General features: G+C 43.4%; 1 protein-coding gene across 1 annotated transcript in view; it reads right to left on the bottom strand.

The window, feature by feature from the left end:
* megf11 (multiple EGF-like-domains 11) overlaps nucleotides 1-8313 on the bottom strand; it is a 59810-nt gene extending 51497 nt beyond the window's left edge. Inside the window, exons 1-5 of the mRNA XM_076042835.1 lie at nucleotides 8196-8313; nucleotides 5579-5680; nucleotides 4999-5099; nucleotides 245-337; nucleotides 53-73 (exon numbers count right to left, since the gene is read on the bottom strand). Of these exons, the coding sequence (XP_075898950.1) occupies nucleotides 53-73; nucleotides 245-337; nucleotides 4999-5099; nucleotides 5579-5680; nucleotides 8196-8302 (424 nt within the window). The 5' untranslated portion in view covers nucleotides 8303-8313. The remainder of the gene's footprint in view (nucleotides 1-52; nucleotides 74-244; nucleotides 338-4998; nucleotides 5100-5578; nucleotides 5681-8195) is intronic.
* Nucleotides 8314-12756: the final 4443 nt, after the last annotated feature.

Raw genomic sequence — 12756 nt, 5'->3', positions numbered from 1 at the left:
AAGCAAATCACTTCCACTTCCAGCAAATGAGAATGAAGTCATTGTGACTTACCTGTTCCGTTGGCTGTGTTTGCTAAGAAGAGAGGATACAAAGCTGAGCAGCTTTGAGGTGGATGTACATCAAGGCAACACAGTTGTAGTATTGTTATATATGTATATATATTTTTTATCCACTAGCTGGCTGTGAGAGCCATTTATGAAAAAAGTCTATAATGTGGTTTTGAAGGAGTTGACGTGCACTCACCACTGGAGCAGTCCAGTCCTCCCCATCCCGGCTCACACTGGCACGTATCCGGGGACACGCAGCGGCCGTGGACGCACTCCTCTGTGCACAGAGCTGGCAAACAAGACACGAGACGTTTCCCGCCGTGAGCGCGGCACATAATCGAGTAAACGCTCACACGCGCCCGGGTTGTAAAACGCCGTTACGGCGCCAATAAACAGCATAACGAAAAGCACCGAGGTAACAGCTGGGGGAAAATAGCCCATAAAATTGAACACTCAGTATCTCCCTAATTCCATCCGGGGCCTAAATCTTAACCGTGACAGTCATACTCGACATCCATCTCCGCCACTTGACACAGGGCTAAATGTTTTTATTTATTTATTTTTTTAAGGCAGATTGACTCTTCGGGTCGACATCTCTGTTTATATCTCGCGGCTTTTACTTTTCGCGCGACGAGCTCCTTTCAGCGGGGCTGAGCCTAGAGGGAACGAGCTGTAAATCCCCTCTAATTTGATCAGTCAGTGCTTTGTCATAGCGCCGCGCTTTAATGTAGCACATCCAGGCACCGCAGTGTTTACTAAGTGTGCAGTTTTCTTGATCATCCGTATTGAACAACACGGCTGCCGGATTGATTGCGTCGGCATCAGTATGCCTGGGAGCATTTTCACAGGAGCTGGAGGATTGATCCAGCAGGATAATAAAGTGACCTACGTGGAGGGTTTTTTTTTCCCCCCACCTCTTTCTCCCTTGCTGCTGTTTTTTGGTTTTTTGCCACTGTGATTTTTTATTTTTATTTTTTTTTTAGATGACATCCAGAAAGAGCAACGTTACAAAACCAAGCATGAATATAAAATACAGCCACCAAGGTCATTTGACCAGCAGCTTTAAGACAGACAGAGCCTTATCTGAAAAAAAATGAGACAGCCATGCCAATATGGAGAGACAGACTCCCTGCCATGGTGGGAATCAGCAGTTCACTGGCACTGCCTGTGGAGGGACGGTGCGCAGCCCAAGGACGGCACAACAGACAGACTTCAAGTGAGTGATCAGGACCTCATCCGGCACTTCATCTGGCTTCCGCTTCTTTTATCCCATGTGTTTTGTTTGGTTTTAGGATCAAAAGTGGAAGAAGGAAAAAAAGGGGGGTGCTTCTGTGTGTTTCTTTTAAACGCCATAAGCCCTCGGGCAGTGTTTTGTTTTTTTGCAGCAACGATTGCAACGACGCGCCTCTCATCCTCGAGGCAGAGAGGTCAGCAGAGGGCTGGACGGCGGCCCGAACAGTGCCACAATAGATTATCACTCAATCAGGCTTCGATTAGGATTCACCGCCTGCAGGAGAGGTGCAGCGGGAGAGGGAGGGAGCGGCGAGGGGCGGGTGGTGAGGGAGCGAGTGGGGGTCGGGGAGGCGGGGGTCTTCCAAACAGACGCAAGCCGGCGCCAATCGCAGAAACGCTCCCACGGCAGAAATGGTAAACCAGAGATTGAGAGATAATTTAGGACAGATTTCTGAGCGTCCGCGCTCTGGCGGGTTGGGGGTGGGAGGATGGGGAGAGAAAAAAAATATCTAATTACAGTTAGGCAGCAAAGGCGAACATTTGTGCTGACGAAGGTGTGCGATTGACTACATGTAATCAATGGCTCCACTGTACGCCGAGAATTCAAACGGAGGAGAAGGCGAACTCAATGTCACCACGATGAGTTGATTTCGTTTACTTTCAATCAGCAAATTCTGATCAGGCCGAGCTGGGAAATGCAAATGTGTCACATCCCTCAGAAAAAAAAAAGGGAAATATGGAAATGGAGTTTCAGAAAGAAAAAAAACAGAGAGAGGACAAAGCGCTCTCTTCTTCTGAGATCTAAACTGCTGTACTGAAGGGATGGCATAATAAAGTAGGAGGTAGGTCTTTCATTTTAATTGAAATTCATGAATCACTCAGCTTAACTCATGTCTAAGGAATCTGTTGGAAAATTGAGTCTTTCATCTAGATAAAAGGCTAATCTAACTCATTATGCAGAGGTGTTATCAGGACAGGGAACAATGGAGTTAATTGGTGATTGTCAGGCAAATTAATAAATGCAATATTCTCGCTCAAACTACAGCCTTTTAAAATGTCTGATAAAATTCATCTTTACAGTCTGCAACTGACTTGTTAGGAAGAAAAAATAGAAAAGGAGAACAATCGTGTTTTTATAGAAGTGTTTTTTTTTTGTTGTTTTTTTTATGACATGAGTAGTTAAAGTGGAGTTGGAAGATACGATGATGGATAAACAATCTAAGAGATGGCGTACGCGTCCACAAGATATGGTGCTTCTTTCACAGGCCTGCGTTCTGCACTGCAATGATCCACCCTAAAACTGTCTTTGAAGCATTAAAAAATGCAACAAAGCCAGAATCAAAGGAAGTCTCTTTTCTGGAGAAACATTCTCATCATCGCCATCATCCTCGGCATCAAAAAATGTGCAAGCATCTTTCAGCTTGAAAACTTAAGTCTAGGTCCAACTAATTCTGCTGCCAAAGTCATTTTTTATATATATATATATATATAAAAAATTGCATGGCAACACAGGGACGTGCAAGAGTCAAACAGGAGTCATCTGCTCTGCAGAACGAGGGACTCGAAGCCCAGCGGCGCCCGGCAGCGTCTGAAGACATTGCGAGCTGTTGTCATTAGCGAGTTTCCTTCACTTCCCCGCGCACAACTGTAATAATCGTGCTTATTAGGAGGGAGAGGCGTTCCTCACATCCTCCACACAGCAGAGATACAGATTAAGGTAATGACTGACGACAGATCAAAGGTCACAGAATTAATAAAGACCTCTGGTGAGAAGCTTCAAGCATTAATTAAAGAGAGATGGATCAGCGTTCCAGTCATGCTCAAGAGCTTGTAAAGAGTGAAAAAGAAAAACAGTTTGAAAAAGAGACGCGGAAACAAAAGGAAATAGTTCAGTCTCTGTCCTCTTGTTTTTCATGTGTACCTCCATCTGACAAACGTAAACAATTAATCTTGACTTCATCGACGTGTTGAAGAAATGAGTGGATGGACGGTTGTTTGCAGCCTTAGCAACAATCAGTCATTTGGTTGGTTAATCAGTATATAGTCACTCCTGTCTCATAGTGAGCAGCTCCAAGTTGGTTTTCGTAGTTAGCGAGTCAAAGACAACAGCTTATTCCATTAGCGAGGAGTTATTAGCTCATGTCTCATGTTGTTGGTGCAACTCATTTCCTTTTTTTTGAACCAGTGTTCATAAATATGAACTGCTGTGTCTCCATGTGAAGCAAGAGTGCTAAACAGTCAAGACAAGAGGAGAGGTGTGACACCTCCATCATGGTACCAGAATCCATCCATCCATCCATCTATCCATTAATCTATCTATCTATCTATCTATCTATGTACCTACCAACCTACTTATCTATTTAATCAATAAAAGAAAACATCATCATAATCCTACACATGGAGGGCCGGGGTCTCTAACCTGTACCTTGCTCTGAAAATAATGCAGGTTCTGTAAGATTACATACACAATGCCCTCCCTAAAATGCTCAGCTTGACTTTGTTTGGGGTCGATTTCCACCAGAATGCCTCCTTTTGTCACCGCATGTAAAACACCTTGGGGAGTACAAATCTTTTAATCCCGTGAGCGCAGGGATTAAATGCTGCGGGACAGTTTGCAAAGGCAGCAGAAAGGGAAACTGCCCTCTCGGCCCCTATCAACTCGGCTCTCCCACTTCACCTGGATGGAGGTTAAGGAACAGGGCAGCTGTTTGTTTGTGCTTTTAGCTTGACAAGGCCAAAACACAGAACAAACCCTCCCAAAAAACACAATCCCGAGCGTCGCTCCTCCGCAGAGAGACGTGCGGCAGTTTCGCAGCACCGTCACAGGTCGCAGTTTTACCAAGTTAACACATTGGAAAGATTGCTAATGAACAAATCGGGGCATTGACAGTCAAATGGGTAATGAATACATTATTGATTAGTCTGCGTCTCCATCTCCGAGACCCCCAGATAATCACAGTGGCTCTCGTTCTTTGCTGGCTGACTTCCCTTGCGCTCCGCTGCCCTGAGGCGAGGAGAAATGAGACAAGGCCAGGACCGGCTGTGGTCAAAGTGCAGAACCGCACGCAACAATCAGCAGCTTCCATGTGTTAGATTGAGAGCTTCTACAGTGGCGATACTGAAGAGAAAAAAGACGAGGCCGGACGATAACGTCACAAGATAAAGCTGCAAATTCGCCCGCATTAAAGCCGATGGAGGCGGAGGGATATATAAGGCGTGAAGTCAATGACCAGCGATGAAACCACGAGACAGAGAGTGAAGGATTCTTATCAGCATATTGCTACCGTCTGATTTTAACAGCTCCTGCTCTTTTAGTGGTATTGGATTCCACTGTGGTTTTACGGCAGGTGCTGTACCCTCTCAGTCTGTAACTGGGGCTCCGCACGCTCATTAATTTCCCTCACTGTGGTGTAATTTCAATTACATTACTCTCGCCTGCAAAAAGCAGAGATAAGTGCGGTGTACGTCGTGAAATGCCGTCCCAGACACAGCCGTCACTTTAGATCGTGCGGCATTAGCGCGAGCTGATTGAAAATTAGGGCTGAAACCCGGCGAGTGTTGACACACACTGGCTGTTTGTTGAGTGGAGCCCAGCAGAGCCAGCCAGGAAAGTTGAAGAGACCAGGAGAGACGGAACACTTTCTCCTTCGTTCTAATCCTGGCGCTACCTGGGAGGCCATCATGCAACACAAAAGAAGTTAAATAAAGGGCACTCACGAACACACAAGTCTCCGCTCTCAAAGTAACCCGGGCAACACTGCGAGCGGCGCCTATACATGGTCCTCACTCCCCGCCGGTAAGCCGTCTTATAGCTGATCCTGTGAAAAACAGACACACCGAGACAGGCAGCAGCGTGCATCACTCTTTCTGAAGGGCACGGGCAAAAAAAGTAAATCACATCATTATTGGTTATTTATTTATTTATCTATTTATTGCGTTGATGTTAGCAAAGGTTTAAACTTCAATGGGAGAAAAATAATCAAACGCCAGCGTGTTTTTGTGCAAAAACATGAGGAGGGGGTGTGAGTGACTTTGTAGCTACTTCCTCCTAGGATGTCAACAATAAAAGCTTTAATGGGGTAATTTAAACAGTTGCTGTTGGATGACTGCTGTTCGAAGCAACCCTGCTTGGATGAGCCTGTCAGACACATTAACGCTGTGATTTACTGCGATCTTTGGCGACAGGCCTCCATTCCTGAGGTGCGCTAAAAGGGAAAGTCATCGGTGGAACAAATATCGGGCCGTTTGAGGATAATGCTGGCGGAGAGGGGAGCGGGGGGCAAAAAACACAACCTACCTGTGCCTGGTGCATTTAAACCAGTTGAGGATGTCAGTGCACCGGGTGTAGTAGATCTGGTCAAATGGGTGCGCGTAGGACTCCTGGACGGTCACGGCATAGCTTGGGGAGAGAGGTGCAGACACCAGTGGTCAACATGAAGTTTGTCTTTTTTTAATATTCTCTCAATCTTAGTATTTCGCAGTATCTCTCAGCCATGCAGCCGTAGTTTTGATTCCCTTTTAAAATAATAATAATTTAATTTAAATTAATCATTTTGTACTCTCATAATTAATTTAGAAATCTTATCAAAATCAGATCTTAATAGCAAGGAGCCTGATTAAAAAAAACACTTAAGGAATCTTTCATGCGTTAGAAGTTCATGAAAAGGGAATGTACTTGGTGAGAATGTTTCATTGAGGTGATATTTCAAGTGCAAGGTTTGACATCTAAAGTAGCACCTCTTACACAGCACTTGTGTTCTGCGGAAAACATCCAGAGTGCAGAGCTGAAACACCAACATATAAGCGAGAATGGAATTTTCTAGCCATAATAATGTTTTGAGGACTTCACAATCCCCTTTAAAGCAAGAACATGTTGTGTTTTCTCTTAGTTATCGTAGTCTTTTTTATATCCCACGGATGGAGCAGGTCCTCTTCCTCAGAGCTTGATGTGTTTCCATCTCTAAAACAAATATTTTAAAATGAATGTGTTCTGGGGGTGGGGGTGGGGGTGGGGGGGCTGCTACATAATTATGAGTGCGCTGGGTATATGGACTCGGCCTGCCTGTGGTGATGTAACCAAGAGACAACAGAGGAGTGGAGGAGACGGAGACCAGACTGCAAGATGCAGCGCACTTTGATTAAAAATGCGGGTGAATTTGCGCTCTCATTAAGGCATTAATGGAATAAAAGCAAAGTTTACAAATGAATTAGCACTCAGGCTTTCATCAGTGTGATAAAACCTCATAAAAAGGCCAAGAAAACTTCAGTGGAAAAGAGAAGTAAAAAATCATTTGTTCACACGTGTGTAAATTGAATCTTATGGTGTATATATATATGTATACTGATGAGGGCAGAATTATTTCATTTGCCATAAGTTAATGAAGTCAAGAGCAGAGATGTCCAAGATTCGCTTTTCTTTATAGAAACAGATGTTGCCTAGAAACGATCTTCCATGAGATAATGACAGTGACGATGGTCAATGCGAGCCACCAAAGCCCTCAAGTCTCAAAGATATTTTTTTTGACGAAAGGAAGACAGATCTTGGATAATTGCTCCTTATTTTCATTTTTAGAAAAGTCATTAATTCATCAGATTATTATACCCATTGACATTTAAATGAAGTTAAATCCACTTGGTTCCTATTGGAAATCTAAAATTGTGCGAAAGTCAAGGATACATACACGTGTCTTTATTAAAACCACTGTAATTATACAATGCTTTACTTCAGCAGCACCAAACTTGGTACAGGTGCTGTCTAGATGTTGTTCCACGGTTTGCTGAAGGCTTTTTCAGCATATTTAAAAGAGGGCTATAGTCTAGGACAAAAATTCCTTCATTCATGCTGTATTCTACCTTCATTTACTCCAATACAGTTGCACCAATGATAACATCTTATTTGCCGTTTTGGGGCATAAAATTAACTAATGATCATAATTACAACTTGAAGGATATGCTGTATTATGTTCTTTGAAAATTTTTATTATTTCATGTCAATATATTAGATCGTCAGAATCCTGCGGTTTTGAGCAGAGAACTTTTGATTTAAGAACAAACGTGGTGCTAAGGATAAAATAATATATTTAGTGGAACACAAGGGATTTTTTTTTTCTTGTTTTGTTCCATTAATTTTGTTTGTTTTATTTTAAACAAAGTACCGCATATGACCATGTACCCGGGTGTTTTCACATTATTTGATTTGGCCCCCGTTGTAAAAAGCTTTGGACACCCCTGGACGACAGGAAATTGGACGCAGCGCTCACTGAGAGAAAGATGCAAAGGTTTTAATTCCCTTTCAAGATGCCTGAGAGAAAACAACACAGGGAGATGCACCGTCACGGATGCAGCCTCAGTGAAAGTCTCGCACCACCTTTGATATGCAAAGAAAGGTCTCGTACTTTGGCGCCTCTCTGATAAATCATGTTAGTGACACACGCAGGCAGTGTGAGGATATTGGAGGCAGCTTCCTTGAGGAATTTGTTTCAGAGCCAACAAGGTGGGGACCGCAGTCCCTAAGTGCCTTCACCTTGGTCGAGCAATAATTCAGATCATACATCTTCGCAGCTTTCTTTCCTCCCCCTTTTGCATCGAGAAAAGGAATTATTCCCGCTGATTTCTCATAAGTGACACCGCCCGGCGCAACTAATAATTATTCAGCCGCTGTGGTTGTCGTGATTGATTGGGATGAGAGTACACTGATCAATTTGCCTGCGTATTTCATCTGCGGCAGCAGCCCCTCCCCGCTCCCTGAGATTGGTCACCCCGCGCAGCCGTGCGATCGATGCCGCCGTATGGACTTTGAGAATAGATGTTGAAGTTAAGTTAGGGGCGTTTGTAGCAGATTGTGCAAGGGATTAACTCTAAGATCCAGAAATTCCAGTCGGCTGTAGACCAGACGAGCAGAGGACGGCGCTCACCTCTCCCAGTGGCTGCAGACGTTCGGGTCGTCTGGGTTCAGACTCCATATGCTGGGGGTCGAGCCGAGGAGCAGGAACAGGGCTGGCAGGACAACAGGTGACCCCATTTTCTTTTTTTCCTTTAATCTGAGAACAATATAAAATGGAAAGAAAGGTGGTTGTGCTTTTGAGCTGTGTTGTAACAGACAGTAATGCAGGTACATTTTCTAAGCAGTGAAAATAAACGGCATCTAACGCCAAACAAACAGGATAGGAAAAGTATTATAATGTAACTAATGTGAAAAATATATTGAAGTGATTAACACAGATTTTGTTTTAATTAGCAGTAAGAACAAAGTTGTTCTTCTCCGTAGTTTATTCAGAAAGAAACATTTTTTGTGCGCCATTTGTTTCTAGGACCTGGACACACAGGAAGTGACAGGAAGTGACTGCCTGTTTTAATTCGGTGACACTTTTGTAGAGAAATTGCATTTTTGTTTTTGTGGAATATAAAACAACTCAATTGCATTAGGGAATAAAAAAAAATCTGAGCTGAGAGGACATAAGAAATAAATGTTGCCCATAAATCTGTAATTTTTGTGTGACATAAGCGATAAAATATTGAAAATAAATCCACTCAAAGAAATGGACCAAAACACATAGACACAAACCTTCTGCCTGAAGTTGGTGTTTAACTCAACGGCACCTCATTTTCACCAGGCACGAGTTCAACCGAAAAAGTTTGAACCGTTTCAAGGTCAAAAGACTTCTACTGTCCGTGGCTGTTTGTATCATCCCAGCTATAAAGGAAGCGGGCAAAAGAAAATTCATGATGGTGGAAGAAGGGCGAGCGAGCTCCGGGATAATTTCTGCAGTTTGTTCACGAATGCTCACGAATGCTGGATGAATTATAAACTGCATATTATTGTTAGCACACTGAAAGTCGTATCTTGATGTGCAATGAGGGTTGCCAAGCTAAAACCCCAAACCATTCCGCATTTTCCAAAACACTAACGGTGTGTCAACAATGTAGCAGCACGTCTAGTGCTGAGGAATGTTCTAATCTAGACTGTAGTAGTATATGTACAGATATCGCTTTACCACAAATACACTCAGGAAATTTAGCTAAGTTTAGTTATAAGTTCCCATTTTAAATGTACCACTGTAGCTAAAACTGTGTTAACTAGACAACAATCTCTGTGGTGCTAATGAGTAAGCAGCAGAGCCGCCGCTCATTAAAAGAGCCTGATCATTTACTGAGCGGAGAAGTTGGTATTACACAAGTATGCGTTTCGTTGCAGATGTGAAGCGATCATCGTTCCACATCCAATGTTTGTAGTTTTGAGTGCAAATTCTTCACATTTTGAGTGCAAATTCCCTTCAATTAAGTGTTTAGTACAGAAGCAGGAAGTGATTTGGGACACATCTGTTCAAATTGGCTTGTTTGAAGTGGAGACTTTATTTAGATCCCCCGCCTTCCAAACTATATGACCCGTGTTAGCCCACATATTAAATGTCTTCAGCAGAAACTGGTCGGGTCTAAAGTAGTTATTCCCTGGTCTGATTAACATTATTAAGTACCTAATTTGACCCAGGAGAAAAATGTTTTCATAGGCTCATTCTCTTCTACTTAGACTCATATAGTAAATACTGATCAAGCTCACCAAGTGCTTAGCCAACTTGTTTATGTCAACATGCGAGGACACATTTTCTTTTTTTTTTTTTACCAGGATGAAGCATTATAAACACCAGGAGATGGCCAACATAATATTTGATTGGACATTTATTTGTTTGTTTGTTTGTTTGTTTTAACATGCAAATTTACATTGACTTGTTAATACAGCAAACGTTTGTGACACTGATGATCCGTCTTAAGCCCTATTATTTATTTATTTTTAAATATCTGACTAAGGACCAGATCCAAGTAATATATTTCCCAACCCTTTTGGAGTACAGGGCTTTTAATTTATTTATTTTTTTCTTTTTTCTTTAAATCTTATTTTTTTGTGACCCAAGCTTTAACAGGAACACAATTTGTCTTCGATTTGGTCCTTCACATTTAAAAGACCGAGATTTTTCTTGTTTGGGCAAAATGGCCTTAGAACTGAGCGCCTGCTTTTCATATCGTCTCCTGGGCTTTTCCATTTAGAAAAAGAAAAAAGAGAAAAGGAAGACCTTCAAAGAGCTCTATGCAAGGGGTAAATGACACAAACCTCCTTCCTGTGACAGTGACAGCTGATTTGTTTAGACCAGCAGGTTATTTCATTAGATGCGCAGGCAGGGGGAAGATCCGGCGTGTGCCAGTCACATGACAGTGATGGATTTTCCACACGTGGAGGTCTTACCTCAGCAAATCACCACAACAGATAAAGGATGTATGGATGACACATGATTGACGTGCAATATGTCACGTACTTTAGGTTAATGTCTGTATGCCATTAGTAGTGAAACGTCTTTATTTTAGATGTGATGAGCCATCTCGGGGGGAGAGAGGAATTCAAACTAACCTTGCCGTGTTTGTGACAAGAATTCAAGAGGGAATTTGCACTTGAGAATGAAAACTGTCAAATAGTCTCTGAATGGCTCGTGGTGTGGCGATCACGTGCGATGCGCTCTGCCTGCTCTCGGTGCATGCTCAATATTTCTGAGTGACTTTATCCAATAACATCAGCATTCACATGTTCAGCTAATCTTCCCCATTGATGCGTGTAGTTCACAGCAAAAATCAATCAGTGCTCCACTTCCTCGAAGTAAGCAGTTCATCTGGACAGGCAGAGGTTAAAGTCCCGTTCATTTCCTTAACAGGATGATTAATCGACACACACACACACACACACACACACACACACACACACACGTGTAACCGGGGGCTGCTTTCATATTCAGGGACCTCTCTGAAACAATCCTGTTAAATACTACAGGGAGCCTGTGTGATTGACTTGAAAGCTTTTATGGCTCCTGTGATTAGACCAGCACCCTCGGTCACTCTTGTAACACTCCTGCAGCCCTTGAAATTGGAAAACCTCATAACTCACCTCATTTATCCAACCCTGCTAGTTCTCTAAACCGCTACAGCTGAGGTGGTGGGGTGATAAAAAAAAAAATAATAAGCAGAACAGGATCAAGTGACTTTAAGCTCACCTGTTCCTGCAGCCTGTGGTCCAGGGGCGATGTGACTGAAAGATGTTGAAGGGACCCCAGAAGAACAAAGTGACAGCACAGCGAACGCGGCTGTGCCCGGACAAACACTCAGGCAGGCAGAGGTGATGACAAGATCTGTGGAGAGATGAAATATAATGAGCTCACAGTGACACACAGGACATATATGCTTCCAGGCGCCGTCTGAGAGGCCCGCACACACAGACGCATGCATTTTCTTATGAGCTCGGTGGCGGCGGCAAGGCGGTGGCGGCGGCGGCGTTCACAAAAGCAGCTCTCGAAAAGGCCAATTTACTCGGCGCTGACCCCTGCTTCCCACATCCCAACCACATAGGGTTTTCATGAGTCATTGTCCCTCCTGCCAGATATCCATGAAAACACAGAGTTAGTCGCAGGAATAAAAGGCTGCCTTAGCCGGAGAGGAGCAGGCACAATGAACCCATTCACACTTGAAACGTGACGAGTGGTCGGTCGGCGGCGTTGGCCCCGCCGTGCTCTCGGTGCTCATCAACAAAGCCTACACAAGGGTTATTGGGATGATAATGCAGGTGTGACCAGAAGGCCGATGTCTGCCTCATTTCGCTCATTAGTCCACTCTTAATGATTTCTCCGGAGGGTCAGAGGTTCAGGCTTGAGAACATCTGCCATTCATTTGCGGTGAACTCTGAATGGAGATGTAAACACGGCCACCGCAGAAGGAGACTCATTATGACTGCTCACATATTAGATAATTCACAGATCTCCGGCAAGAGCCGGGACTGAATTTAAATGAAAGTGCTGGAGAAATGGGCGCCATGAAAACGCCTCGAGACCTGACGCGACTAACAAAAAGCGAGCTCTTTCAAAAAAAAAAAAAAGAGAGAGACACAAACAGAGGTCAAACACGCTGGAAGGTCAGGATGTTCAGAATTTCCCTTTTCTTATATATAGTTATCACTGTGAAGTGTACTTGTCCATAAGTGCCTACGTGCAAAAAACAAAACAAAAACACAATGCGTTGATTTTATACTGACGTTGAAGTAACACAAAAGAGGCAGGACTCTGTTAATCCCCTTGGGTTGTCTGTGTTCCAAACACATCTGATTTCACCTAATCAATTACACCAACTTTCCTCTATAGAGGGGTTGTGCAATTGTATGCAGCTCTCTAATGAACTCCTCATCACACTATGTACTTTCCTGCACCGGAGCCGGCAACAGTGCAGGTGATGGACAAAAACTGTCGGAAGGTGAAATGATTTTTCTTCTTCTTCTTCTTCTTCTTCTTCTCAGAGAAATCTCACTCACACCAAAACTTTCCCTGTTGGGGTCTGATCATAAAATACCTCCACTGAAGCATTTCGCTGGCACAGCGAGTGTCGGTGAACCAAAACCATGACTTTAAAAGTATGAATGTCAAGGACGAGAAACTGAGATGGATATTT

The sequence above is a fragment of the Nelusetta ayraudi genome, unplaced genomic scaffold, assembly GCF_046127955.1.
Source record: "Nelusetta ayraudi isolate G7.1 ecotype Tasmania unplaced genomic scaffold, CSIRO-AGI_Nayr_v1 ptg000071l, whole genome shotgun sequence".
NCBI classification, from domain to species: domain Eukaryota; kingdom Metazoa; phylum Chordata; class Actinopteri; order Tetraodontiformes; family Monacanthidae; genus Nelusetta; species Nelusetta ayraudi.
This window is presented reverse-complemented; position numbering and strand designations above follow the sequence as displayed.